At 45.3% G+C, this 13,555-nt stretch overlaps 1 protein-coding gene across 2 annotated transcripts; it reads right to left on the bottom strand.

The window, feature by feature from the left end:
- Window positions 1–226: 226 nt before the first annotated feature.
- On the bottom strand, window positions 227–6,426 carry CBLN4 (cerebellin 4 precursor). Of its 2 annotated transcripts, XM_037402578.1 has the most exons (4): window positions 6,048–6,426; window positions 4,340–4,456; window positions 1,420–1,555; window positions 301–1,329 (listed from the first exon to the last, which is right to left on the bottom strand). In XM_037402578.1, exons 1-4 carry the CDS (start codon window positions 6,321–6,323, stop codon window positions 1,121–1,123), a joined length of 738 nt encoding a protein of 245 aa, XP_037258475.1. In that variant the 5' UTR covers window positions 6,324–6,426; the 3' UTR covers window positions 301–1,120. The 2 variants fall into 2 exon arrangements, with proteins under 2 accessions (XP_037258476.1, XP_037258475.1); XM_037402579.1 differs by having other exon boundaries at window positions 227–1,555.
- Between the last annotated feature and the right edge of the window lie 7,129 nt (window positions 6,427–13,555).

Here is a 13,555-nt window from a genome sequence, read left to right as displayed (position 1 = left end):
CAGTGAAGCCAGGATTTCTGCCTAAATGGTTTTTTTAAATAAAATGCATAGGTTATTTCTAGATCACTCTGATTACCTCTAGGATTCTGCCAGACTAAATTATGACAGTTTGCCAGCCTCCCAGGACAGTTTCTGTGAATCCCAAAAGCTTACACTTTGCATACAATAATTACATCCAATAAAAAAATAGCATGAAGTGACTTCCAAAATCCAAAGCTCAAAAATTCAGCTAACATACTATTAAATCTTTATTGTGTAACATGATATAATAAATAAGTTTATGAATTCATATGACCTGTACAAAAAAAAAATGTAGATATTGCACCAAGTTAGGTACCAGCTATTTGGATTTAATATTTGTTTTAAACATAAGATCTAAAATTATATACAGTTGTGAAGTTAAGGCAAAACCAGATGATACCTTTAACACAACAGAAGGTTTGAAAAATAGACGTAATTACAAACAAGGGGATCTCATCTCCAGCTAATAAGTGGTTGTGTCTAAGGAAGGAATCCCTTAGGTTTTAATAAGCAGTTATTATCAATCATGTTAATTAAAATTGAAGAACGATGTGTGAGATTTCCTGCAGGGCAAATCTGTTTCACAAAGTTGCACCTGAATGATCACCTTTAACCCTGGTAAGAATATTTTTCCTAACGGTTATAATCTGCTCTCCTTTTTAGAAAACAGCACGTGGAAAAGAGGAATACCTTACATATCCAACTAAAATGCAATCATAACCTCTTAGCTTTACGTAGGCTAGACTTGATTGTGACTGGTGACAGAGCATAAATATATGGGTGAACCATCCAACACACTACACGCAGAGGAGAATTAAAGTCAACCACTTATCAATAATAATTACCTTTCTCAAGACAATGGAACAGATCATGTCAGTTAAGTCCCAATGACAAAAACATGTATGACCAATATATCAATATACAGTTCTTTGGCAGCAACACACTAACTCTTGATTGAAGTCTGAACTCAAACTCTCCTAAATCATAGACCTGGTTGCCAGTCTTTCCACAATTAAAGAAAATCCATTTCTCCCATGAATCCAGTAAGTCCAGTAAATGAAATCGGAATAAATCTTGCAGGCAGCTTTAGACCATAACATTAAGCATAGATATCTATCGTCTGCTTTAGTCTCAATCCGAATTTATTGTATTTAAACACACAAAATTCTGTGAAACTTCTGAGTAGTTCAGATGGGGCCAAAATCCATAAAGAGAATCCATATTCACCCATGAAAAACCAATCAAGAAACATCAATCCCATGATGATAAAATGATCTTCATGTAACAGAGGCAATGATGAGTCCACACCTGGATGAATGTCACAGGAAAATTGACTTTACAGGGGAAAGACCAGAAAGCCAGAAAACGTAGAATACTGCCATCCACCGACCAGATTACCTTTCTCCAATTTCAGGTAAACCTTATCCTCCTTGTCTAGATAGAGTAGGACTCCATTAGTGGCGGCCTCACGTGTGACATCCTTGTCCCCAGCAAAAGCAGAAATGACTGGCTTTCCATTTAGCATCAAATTAACCTACAAGAGAAAAACCACTGAAAAGCTCTAATTAACAGAAAAACATCAGGAACTATCACTGAATATTAACTACAGCATAAGAGGTCTTCTAAGGTCCCAATCTTCGTTGCTTTTTTTAAAAAAAAAAAAAAATACATTTATTTGGAGTGTACAAGCACATCCATTTTGCACGGGCTTGGCCTGCAGCTGCGTGAGGCCAGTGGGACACTGTCCCTGGCTGCCGTGGTCCGGGCTCAGTGGTGTCAGAGGTAACATCCCACTGCTTTCATCTGATGCTTGGGCACCCTACGTGTTGTAACTGTCTGGTAATATGGAACTGTGAGCTGTTACCTCAGTTTGTCTCATTTTGCCCACTTCAACAGGTTATTTAGACACGCGCTAGCAAAGACGACATTTTCAAGAAACTTGGGCAACCAGAAAAGTGATACAGGCACCTAACGAAATGCCAAAGGTACTGCAGCAGGCTGGGGGCTCACACCTCATTGAGAGCAAAATATGTGTCCCTTCCGCTACCGACAGTGGCTTAGTTTTAAAGTCTAGAACAGACTTCTACCTTTACGAACCACTGCACTGTGTTTTGGTCCTAAATCTATTTTTCTATAAAACACTTGTAAAAGTCAGCACAGCCTCTGCTCTGAAAGCAGCATCACATAGACCCTCTGTAAATAAAGATGGGCAGGAGCTGGGGGAATGGACAGATCCAGGCATTTTTCATTTCCTGAATAGCAGACTATTAGCTTTCTTCTGCTTTTTTCTTTTTAAGTGGCTATAATGCAGTCATAGGGGTGAATTATGAAATGCTTATTCATATCAAGTATGCTGGCCTTGCATATGCTCCCATTAATTTTAATGGGAGTCACCACAGAATAAATTAGTGCTCAGCATAAGTCAGGGCAGCAGAATCTGGCCCTGATTTGGGATTCTCCTATCTGGGAAATCCACTTAATCAGATGTCCCCAGGGAACCAATTTCAGTTTAATGATATTTAATGGCACTAACAGATGTTCCAGGGGCATAGTAATATCACTTACGTAGGAAGCCTTCAGGTGATTTAGTGGCATTTAAGTCTGCATGTGGCTGAGACGCAAGCTAGTTTGCTCCACTGCGATGACTTTTTAGTCCTCCCCCCTAGTTATCACACATGCAAAGAAAAGGGCATCAAGAGTTTACTCATTGCTTGGGTTTGGTTCATCTCGTTCCTTCTGCACCATCTCTCTAGGTCAGGTTCCCCTGCAGATCATCTTACGGCTATTTTAATCACAGCAGAAGGCACATCACCGGATGGCTCCAAAATGAGGCCAACCAAACCCATCCATCACTTTAGGGACTCTTGATCTATGGAAGATTTCAGGCCGTGTCACAGGTGGTAACATTCCCTCTTACGAGCCCCAGACCCCCAGGTCTGAGTACCTGGTACATGAACCACCAAAGTCTGCACTGGACTTCCAGAATCCAAGCCTTGACATGTTTTTTGCCAATATGTGTTTAAAACCCAATGAAGCTGGCTGACTTACAGTCACCCTAGGCCATTTCAACCTTCAGTATTTAAGAGAGTGAAAGGAACAAAGTCTGAGCCTACTGAATCTCTTACAAGCTCATTACAGAGATTTTCGTAAGGTCAATATTTCCTTTAAGACTTCTGTCATTGACCTGACTGGAACCACGGTTTCCTGTTGTAAACTGAAGGCGAATGGCACCAGGGATGCAAAGATGTCTCGCACCAGCCTTCTCTGCCAGCTCTACCATTTAGACTTTTCCCAGGAGCTTTCCCGGCAACCCAAAGCCAGAGCAGCCACAAACGGCTCATCACCCCTCCTGCTGAAATCCGCTTCATCTCAGCCTTGTACACCGACAACCACATTCAGGAGCAAGACCAGTCAAGGGAAAAGCATCAGATAACTCTAGGAATCTGGTGGTCTCATGGGTGGAAACAAGGGAAGCCACAGATGTTATTCCAGATCTAGAAAGCCAGTATGTATTTCACAGAAACTGCATGACCTGGCACGAAGATTAAAGAATGTACTTTAAGGAAATTACTGTTGGCTCAGCAAGCGAATATTCAGGAACTTGGAAGCTTTTCCTCTACGCTAGTACATACTTGTATTTAATTAGGTAGTTCAGCTGCTATTAAGCTACACGAGAAAGTGCAGAATCACTCCTTTATTATTTTTTTTAATATATGACACATCTTTTATGTATTATGTGGTGAAAAAAAAAAGTTTAAACTGCTATAAAGGCTCCCTAGAAGACATCCCTATAGAGACATAACATTCTGGTGTAGTTACAGAACAAGCAGACCACCTTAACTAACCTTGGTCCACAGCCGGCTGATGCCATACGCAGCTCCCTGGCATCGCGAGCTGCCAGCCAGGGCACCAAACATTACAGGAACAGTCAAATATGGTACGTAGCCCCAGAACTCTGCTCGAGACAGCGAGTCTAACCTGACTCGTCAATAGTATTTATGCAATTAAGTGAAATTTAGAGCTCTATTTTACTCTTGGATGATTCGCTCTATTTAATACTTTCTATCACCCCAGACATTTAGTTCTTATGGTATAGAAGTGAAGCTATGGCAGTTTAGCTGAACTGAGGATACTGCCTTATTACAGCTGTTCAGTTTAAAAGTATTTATTCTACTGCTAGGAACTCTGCACCACAGGTTGCTTTAAACTAAGCTATTTTTTCTTGACAGTGTGTTAAATACTCCTGTGCTCAGTCAAGACCCTATTGTAAATAAACAATTTAAGTAAAAGATTTTATAATCATACTTGATCAACGTACCTGAATTGTTTGACTCTGATAGACTTTAATTACGTGGAAACTGAAACTGTAAATTCCTTTCCTTGGTGCTACAAAGACAGACTCCAATGTGAAAAAATTGCCCACATTTACTAGGATCTACAAACAAAAAATATAGCATGGGAATTAGTACAGACATTCAGTGCTAAATAAAAAATACAGTCTATTAACTTTAGAAACTATTCACCCATGGAAATTTCTTAATCTACATCTATGCTGTTTTATTCATCATTCTCTCCATTAAGCTGGAATATTACTCATAAAATGGATATTTAGTTATATTTATAGTGCAACTTTACTCTAAACAAACTAGTGTGGAAAATATTTCTTACTTCACTACTATATCGTACCTTCAAGACCTTTCTTCTCTGTGTGCTCAGAGGAGATTAAGGAAAGGCAGTTTTATTCATCATTCCCCAAAAAATGACATCAAAACCCTAATTCAGGGAGTGTCACACTGCTTTTGGCTAAAAAAGTGATGGTCAAGTCAGCACCGTCTTCCCGTAAGTATCAAGCTGTGAGGAAGGACATGCGTGAATGACACAGTTCATTCACCAGTTTATGGCCAAGCCGAGTTAATGGAATACCTGGCACATCTGAGCAAAAACTGCCTGAGAGCCTTCGCCGCTGTATTGGGATTTGTGAGCACTAATAATAATTTGGTTTGATTAAACCGAGACAGGTAACAGAGGGGAACATATTAAATGGGTGCATCAGCCATATGCTAAATAGCTTATTTAACAACTAAATTTTTCTTTCTTTCCACTTAGTTATGCGTTATTTTTAATTGATGTTTTCAGGTTCCTTTATGCCAGGCACAGCCCTAGAAAGCCACTAAGACTGGCCATGAAGTTCAAGTAATTTACACCGCTAGCAATAAGCTGTGTGACATGTCTGGCTTCAGTTGTCACGACAATTTACTGTTCATTGTAATATGGCGTGGGAAGAAAAATAACCATCTGTCTCAATGACTCTGGACGTGCCCTAGGACGGGAGCTGGTACATGAAATGTGTGCTGGCATCTCTACGTTACTGCCAGCGGCTGGGCTGAGCGGAGCTGTGCTATGAACCTCTGAGCCTTAGAGAAAAGTTATGTGGTTTTTCCTTAAATTTTGTCCTTATTTCCCCCCTCGAAGGCTGCACGAGCCGTCTAAAAAGCCAGGCGGGCTGCCTGCCCGGGGCAGCCCTGTCCCCCGGCCTCCCGGGGCCGTGTCCGCGCCCGGCGCCCGGCGGGGGCAGCTCCCGGGGGTCGCCCAGCCCCGGCTGCCGCCCCCCGCCTCCCGGCGCGGACCCGCGGGGACGGCTCAGGGCCCCACGCACCCGGGGGGCCGGGGAGCTGCCGGAGGGGCCGGGGAGCTCCGGGGGCGGGGGGGGCCGCCCATGGCCCCGCCGCCCCGACGGCGGCCGCTCCGCGCCCCGCTCCGCCCCGTCCCGCGGGGAAGCGCCGGGCGGCGAGCCGTGCCCTGGCGGGGGCGGCTGGCCCCGCTCCCCCCGCTGCCACCTGCCCGGCCCCCCCCGGGGGCTCCCCGCAGGCAGCCGCCCCCCGCGCCCCAACTCTTTGCTGGAATTCAGGAAAGGGGCGAAGCGGGGGAGTGGGCGAGCGGGCGGCGGCACCTGTTGATGGAGGCCCCGCGGAGGGGGGACACGGGCACCCCGGCCCCGAGGGGATCCCCCCGGCGCCACCGCTTACCTGGTCGAAGTAGATGATGCGCGTCTTGTTGCTCATCTCGGAGGGCTCGTGGTTGGTGCTCCTCACGGCCGAGAAGGCGACCTTGGAGTTGGCCGCCCGCACGGAGATGCCCAGGGGGGAGGAGGACGAGCCCTTGGCGTCGGTGGCCGGGTTGGAGTCGCAGACCACCAGGCACTTGCCCTCCAGGACGATGGGCTCCGTGTCGTTCTGCGCCCACGCCGCGGGGCCGCCCAGCGCCAGGGCCAGCAGCACGGCGGGCAGCAGCCGCCAGCCCATGGTCCGCACCCGCGGCCGCCCGCGCCGCCGCTCCGCGCCCCGCTCCGGCCACCGCGCCGCGCCGCAGCGGGAGGCAGCGCCGGCAGCAGCCGCAGCCGCTCCGCACACGGGCGCGCACACCCCCGCGCGCACGCCCGCGCCGCCCGGTAACGCGGCGCCCGAAGTCGGGGGTCCTGCGGGCAGCCGCCCCCCCGCGCCGCCCCCCCCCCACCCCCCACCCCCCCTCGCCGCTCGGTGCCGGTTTGTTTTTCCTGTCGTGCTTTTACCCCGCGTCCTTCCGCGAGCTTTTAAACCACGCCGCAAAAAGCTGCCCGGCACCGCACACACTCCCCGATGCCCCCTTTTCTCCCCTCTCTCCGCATCAAAAAAGAGAGCGAGGAGGAGGCGGAGGGTGTGTGTGTGGGGGGAAAGCCCTCAGGTGAATTATTGATGAGCGAGAGAAGAGAGAGGTCATGAAGAAATAAACCCATCTGACGTTGCCATGATCGCCGCTGCCGGCGCGCTCTCCCCTTCGAGCCGGATCCAGGATGCTCCGAGCGGCAGCGCGGAGCGGTGGTACCCGACCCCGAGCTGCAGCTCCGCTGTGATCCCGCTGCCGGGGTGCTGCGGGCTCCGCTGCTCGCTCGCTCTCTTCCCCCCCGCCCCTCTGCCACAGCCCCCCCCCCCCCCCTCCCCAAAGAGTTATGTCATAACAAACCTGCCCAGCTCTCACCTAGCTGAGCAGACACCACGCTTCGTTACTGGAGACCCTCCTCTTGGAATCGCCTGCTATGCAGACACGCACGCCTGTCTTCCCAGGCAACTTTTTCAGCAGCTAGCAAGCCAAAGGGAGAGCAAGAAAACATTGAGACGTCCGTCCCCCGTTTTCCAAAGGAGGCAGCGGAAAGAGCTGCAGCCCCGCTGAAAGGCACCATCTAAACCTGGAGGAGCCTCCCAGGGCACAGCCGTCCGGCGCCTTGCATCTGGGCATGACACCCCAGCCCCATGCACCCTGCCGCCGGCTCCCCATCAGCAGCCGGGAGGGAAGCAGCCCTCCCCAAAGCCGAGCGCTCAGACGCTCACATCACTGACAGGACTTTATTGACTGCTCTTTGAGGATTGATGTTGCCAGGTACCACCTCGTGGTGCTGCCAAATGGCAGCTCCTGGTAATGTTTTGATTAGACATTGCCTAGTATTAGTTTCTTTTGTTAATGTGTGCTGAAAGGATGGCGAGACTGAGCCGGTACCTTAGCTTAGTGCTCCCACATATTTCAAGATTACTAAAAATGTGACTGTTTTGGTGCTGATGATGACTTCTAGAGAAGATCTTTTCTGCATCACCTGGTCCCATTTGAAACAGTGTCATGGCAAAACCTGAACCTTCTTCAGGGACCGGCAGAAATGATACAGTGCTCCCAGAAGCAGCATCAGCTAAATGATTTTCCATCCCAACTAACAACAAAGTGCCTACAGTTTGCAAGAAATTGAGCATATGATTTTTAGATAGATACCTTTCAATCCAACAGGGTTTTGGTGCCTATAACAGCCTTGCAACCCATCTGTCCCATGTCAACCATTAACCACCAGCAGCCTTCATTCATCCACTCCTTGCCCAGAGGCACCTCGCTATCTGCGTGCAGCCCTTGTACCTTTCAAACCCAGCTGGGAAAGGTGCTGATGGGTTGTGGAGCTGTGAACACCGGCACATCTTGCCACCTCCCGTTCTGTGGAGGAAAAGGCTTGGGACACAGACAGCTCACCCAGCACCTCAGCTCCGTGCACTAACAAATGCTGGCCATAAATCTGGACACTAACAGACAAAAGAAATTAAAAGAAGAAACAGAAAACTCAGAGGAGGAATAAAAAGCATCGAAACCCACCCTCCAGTCAACACCAAGGTTTTCTGCAGGCAAACGTGAGCTGGGACTGTTTCTCAGTTGATGTGGAGAACTGAGGGGGAAGCATTAAGTCTGCAGAACTCAGCAGTGTTTGAGAAGCCATAAAACAGCCAAAAGTCCTCTTAGCTAGCAACAAATACAATACCCTTTAAAATTCAGAAAGCCAGACTCAAATTTTAAGGAATCCTCTTTGTCCCACAAAAGGTAAAATGAAAGTTTACTGTTTTCTGGGAATGCATCAACATCATCTTATTCAGTGACACCAACAAAGAGTCAGACTGCAAAGCACCACTTACTGAAGAAAAAGGAAACAAGAAATAAAGCAAATAATACTTGCAGCACAACTCTGTCGCTTTGTAGAACTTGGATCTGCAGTTTAAAACGTTTACGCCAATGCATAGGAACACCTGTCTGGAGGACTCTTGCAAAACAAAGCTGTATGAAAACAGGAAAAGATTCTGTGCCACAATATTTTGTAAATACATATAAATGTAGAACTAATTCCACACTATTTCAAGATCCCGTGCTTAAAAGCTCTTCTGTTCCTCACACTGCTGAGTAGCCTTTTAACACTGCACAAGTAACAGCAAATATATTTATAACGTACATAAATTTGAAACTGCTGACAATTTTGAAAGATCAGTCATTTCTCAGAGACTAAAAACTTTACAATAATTTCAAACATGTGGTTTTAATTTCCTTTTGTTCTGGACAATGACATCAGTTGTCTCGGGGGGGGGGGGGGGGGGGGATGGTAAAACAAGAAAATAACCAAAACTCAGATGAAGACACTGAAAAAAAGGAAACTAACATCAAAAAGGAAACTAACATCAAAAACCCAACTGATCAGCAAGACAAGATATAAGCTGAATCAGATTTTTCAAAGGTTGCCTTTCCTATTTCCTTCTCTGCAGGTGCAGGCACCTGCTAAGTCTGGCCTGGCAACACCATTTTCCCATTCCACTTCTCTCACTCGAGTATCTAAGGACCTGCTTTGCGCAGAGCAGACGCTGAAGTGCAACAAAGTCAAGAGGAGAAGCACCCCTCACTCCTGTGCTTCTCTCCCAGAGCCATGCATGCATTTCTGTGCCGGCAGGTTACTTTAGCTGTGTGAACAAATTAATACATAAGTATGTGTCTCACTGATCACAGCCATTTGTCAACACAGCTGCTTAATTTCAGAGCTTAGTTGCGATAAAGTTAAATGCAAGTTAGGAACAAATTTGCACGCATCTTCTGCATGCAGTTACAAACCTTCTTCTGAGATCAGAGTCTGCCAAAGCTAAGTGCTCCTCATCTCATACAATCTATTCTGGAAAAAACAGAAAAATAGAACAAAAATTCTCTTAGAACTACCTGCCAGTCTGCACAGGGAACGTAAGATACATTAACAATTAACATCCTACTTCTCATCACCTATGAAAGGAGATTGAAGTGGACTCTGTCCTGCGGCACAGAGAACATTTTCAGAAATGTCAACAATTCCCAAAAATGTTTTGGCAGATGGCATTGCATTTTGACATCAGCAGTATCCTAACCTGAAGGAAGTCCAATTAAATGAGGCTGCTAATAAAGATAACACGAAGGCGGCAGCAGATTATACCCCTCTATTTTGCCCACGCTTATGCTGCGCACGTGCCCATAGGTGGTTTCAGTCTGAAACTCCTATTTTCTTTGACAGACCTTTTGAACTGTGGTGTTGGAAGGGGAAAACCTCCGACACCAGCCTGGTGCCTTTGACTTGGGACATTTTTTTTCTTATTTACAAAAGGGTATGGACAAACCCTTTTCATCATTTCATCATTTTCTTTTCCATGTCTAAAACATATTCTGGAGTACTACTCACTGATGTGTTTCTGGCTTGATTATAGCTCGGTAAAATTAGCAGGTTTTACGGAGCTGAAGGCACGGGAGCGAGCAGAGGCTGTACAGCAGCACCGGCCCCTGCCTGCCGCAGCTGGTGCACACCGGAGGATGGAGGAGCTCCCTCCCTCGTGGAAACCTCAGAATTTCTGCTCAAGCAGAAATTTTACTCCATGCTTGGAACTGAAAGGCACTCTGTTTCCATAAAGTATTCTTTCCCCTGAAGGGGAACTGATATTGAGATTTCAGATGACATTTATTAACAATATGAATTCAAGAGATGAATAAGACTTGGCAATAAGCCATTTGCAGGATGGAGGGAAGGCAACGGAATAACAGGACAGGCAAAATCCAACACAACCACCACCATTTAACAGCCAAGTCCCACGAGCACAGAGGAAATCCTAATAAATTTTCTCTGCTCTGGGAAGAGGAAAGGAAAATAGAGACCATCAGGGAAAGTGTATTTTGGGAGGGAAGAGTGCTGAAAATACAAACTGAATTCTTCCTTAATATAATCTACAATAACGTTAGCATTCTTGGGTGTTCAGAAGTAAAGCATCACGCTCAATGCTGCTGTAGATAAAGTCTCTTTTGCCATTCAGACATGGCACCAAATCACAATTCAGGGAGTAATGGTGGCAGTTAAAATAAATTCTTGCAGACGAAGGATCAAGCCCTTACATGGAGACCAGAGCCTGCCATCAATAGTTTCCAAGCTGATGAGGGGGCTGTTGGGGCTGGTCCTGCAGCCAGCTCCATGAGCAGGGCATCCTTGGTCTTTGCCAGGGCGAAGCTCACGCATCGACCAGCGCTGAGCTGCTGGCATGGCTGCAAACTGTACTCACATGATGCTGCCAGAGAGATTGGGTCTATAAATAACGTACATAATCCAGCCTCAAATCCATACCGAAGTAAACGGACTGAAGAGCCCCTGTCACCAAAATACCTGAACTATGTCACAAAATACCTCCTCCTGGTTTTTTCCCCACCCATACAGTGGGAAGAGAGCTTAAAGGTTATTAGTAACAGCCTTTGGTTGGGTGGTTGGGCTGAGCTTTAATTGCTGGCAAAATGAGGGAAGGTTGCTGGGGATGCCATGGGAAAGACAAGTGGAAAAGTGAAGTTTACATTTATTTCATAAGCAGCAAGGTTAATGATCATTCTTATTTTCTCTGACAAAGAATTTCTTCATATCGATCCAGCTCCCTCTAACAGGGATTTTATTTTTCTTCCTTTGAAAGAAAAATGCATAAAATAAATAGCAACAATGCTCAAGAACGGAAATTCAGTTGGATTAAGCTCCCAGCGTCTTTCCCTTTCTGGACACATACTGCAGAAGCCTAAAACTGTCTCCAGTTGGAAGTATTTTGCCCTTTCACGGGGAACTTTCTGCACTGAGGCAGGCATGCTAGGCATCTTTCCGACAAAGGGAAGAGCCACAGGGAGAATAAGGAGAAAACACCGTGTTTACATTTACATTTTCTTTTACCTCTTGGCTTGTAAACCTGCATTAAATACAATTTCTGTATCAATATTGCATGATACCTTTCAAATCTGTTTGGAAAAAAAAATATCTTGCTTTGTATAATTAGTCATTTGCCTTACAAAAGGGAGAAACAATGTGCCTCAGACTTCCTCTCCTGCTTTTGAGCTTCTTCCTTGTGTCTAGAGACCTAATGAATTCTACTAACCCCTCGGTAACAGGAGCCCTCCTTCCTCTTCTTTTCTTTTTTCTTTATCCTAATTAGATTTCCCTTCTGTCAAGCTGAGCTTTCTGTTTGCTGAATGTGTAACATGGTTTTGTAGTGAGCTGGTTGAGCATCCATCAGCCTCCTCCTAGGATGAACCTCCCAGCTCCGGCGCTGCTCCACTTGGCTTTTTGCTGAACTCCCCCTAATGAGGACTCACAGGTGAACCGGTGCGGGAGCAGCGGCGGGGAGAGGGGCACGGAGCCTGGAGTCGAAGGCAGAATACTGATGAGGATTCAAACCTGAGTTTGTGGAGCTGGGTGGTCAGACTTTTTACCGCCTTTTGACATTCTTTCAGGCTAAATATTGTATTTCCCGAGCTGGCTGTCATCTCCATCTGGCTGTTGGCTCCCGTACAGGCTGACTTGCCTTTCAGACAGCTGGCTCTGTGGCTCTCAGCTAGTTAAACAGTTTGTTGGCCAAATCCAAAACAAATTCACCTGGCTAATGAGCTTAATGGTTCTTAAGAAGATTCTGTAAATATTTTATAAAGAAATTTTCAGTTCATTTATTTAGGCATAAAATGTAAAGAGATCCTATAGGAATCTAATAAAATCTTCAGGCATACACATGCATATGGCTGGAATGACTAAAAAGAACAAAAGATTTTGCTATTTGATTAAGACAGATGTAGAATCAAGCCTAGGTTTTCCTTGCTTTATTTTAATCTAAGCTTTTTAAGTAAGCTTTTTCTGTATGTTCGCCTATTTTTAATGTACCTCTTTGCATGCTGTTCCGTCTTTGTTTTCTTAAACTTTTGCAGCAGCAGAACAGAGAAACCAACATAAAACAATTGTCTACTTGTATTTGTTGGGTTTCTTTAATTTCCCTGGCACTCTGCTATAATAAATTTGTGCTTTGATGGCCATCTTCGGGAACAGAATTTTTAAATATTGTGTGAATTTTAGAAGGTGATTAAGAAAATGAACTCAGCAGGATGACTGCATGGGCGTAAAGGTAAGACTGGTCAGATATGCTGACAGCATTGGCATTTGAGGTCTTTATTCAGCATTTCTTGTGCAGCCAAACCTTCTGTGTGTCCGATACTGCAAACCTGAGCACACTTCAGGCCCAAGCACAAACTGCAGATCAGGGTTTGAAATGCTTATGGCCAGATCCTGGGACTCCTTACAGCAGCATGTTTCTGCTGTCACCCTTTGATGGATAGCTGGAAATATTCCACGGTTACACTGTTACACTGAGCCCAGTAGGCTTAGTCTGGATTTGCATCAGTGTAAAACCAAGAGCAAAATCTGACCCTCTAGATTCTTTTTACTCCTTCATAGATCCTAGCTAGGAGTCAATAGCAACATCAATAGGCCAGTAAATTTCATCATTAATTTTGGCTGGGCTGTCTACAAATGGTTTAATATTTCTTGTTTTTTTCTTTACTCAAAATATTTCCCGTAAATCTCTTTCTAATTTACATGTTTAACCCTCTTGTAAAACAGGGCTTTGGTGGATTAAGACCATAAAATCAATTTACATACATTAACTGTCTTGATAGCAGGTAGTTGCAGCTATAACTTTTTATAAAGCAAAATTTAATTCTTGTTTTACTATTTCATTTCAGTTCATGTCTAGAAAAACCTCCTTCTTTGGTGTGTGTTTTAAACTAATTTACCTGATACATTTGTGCAATTTTATGAAATAAATAATTTTGCGAAGCGCTGTGCTGACCTATGCAATGGTCTTAGATTTTTCAATTGCATTTTAATGAGGCAAGAAGTGCAATTTTT

The sequence above is a fragment of the Falco rusticolus genome, chromosome 10, assembly GCF_015220075.1.
Source record: "Falco rusticolus isolate bFalRus1 chromosome 10, bFalRus1.pri, whole genome shotgun sequence".
NCBI classification, from domain to species: domain Eukaryota; kingdom Metazoa; phylum Chordata; class Aves; order Falconiformes; family Falconidae; genus Falco; species Falco rusticolus.
The sequence above is the reverse complement of the archived record's forward strand: the minus strand, read 5'-3'. Positions and strand labels throughout refer to the sequence as shown.

Bases quoted from the DNA above. Each gene is read 5' to 3' on its own strand.
- CBLN4 (XM_037402578.1), bottom strand. From the start codon at position 6,323: ATGGGCTGGCGGCTGCTGCCCGCCGTGCTGCTGGCCCTGGCGCTGGGC. The intron at 4,457-6,047 runs GTAAGCGGTGGC...TTTTGTTTGTAG, and splicing joins GCATCATCTACTTCGACCAG to ATCCTAGTAAATGTGGGCAA. The intron at 1,556-4,339 runs GTACGTTGATCA...TTTCTCTTGTAG, and splicing joins ATCAGAGTCAAACAATTCAG to GTTAATTTGATGCTAAATGG.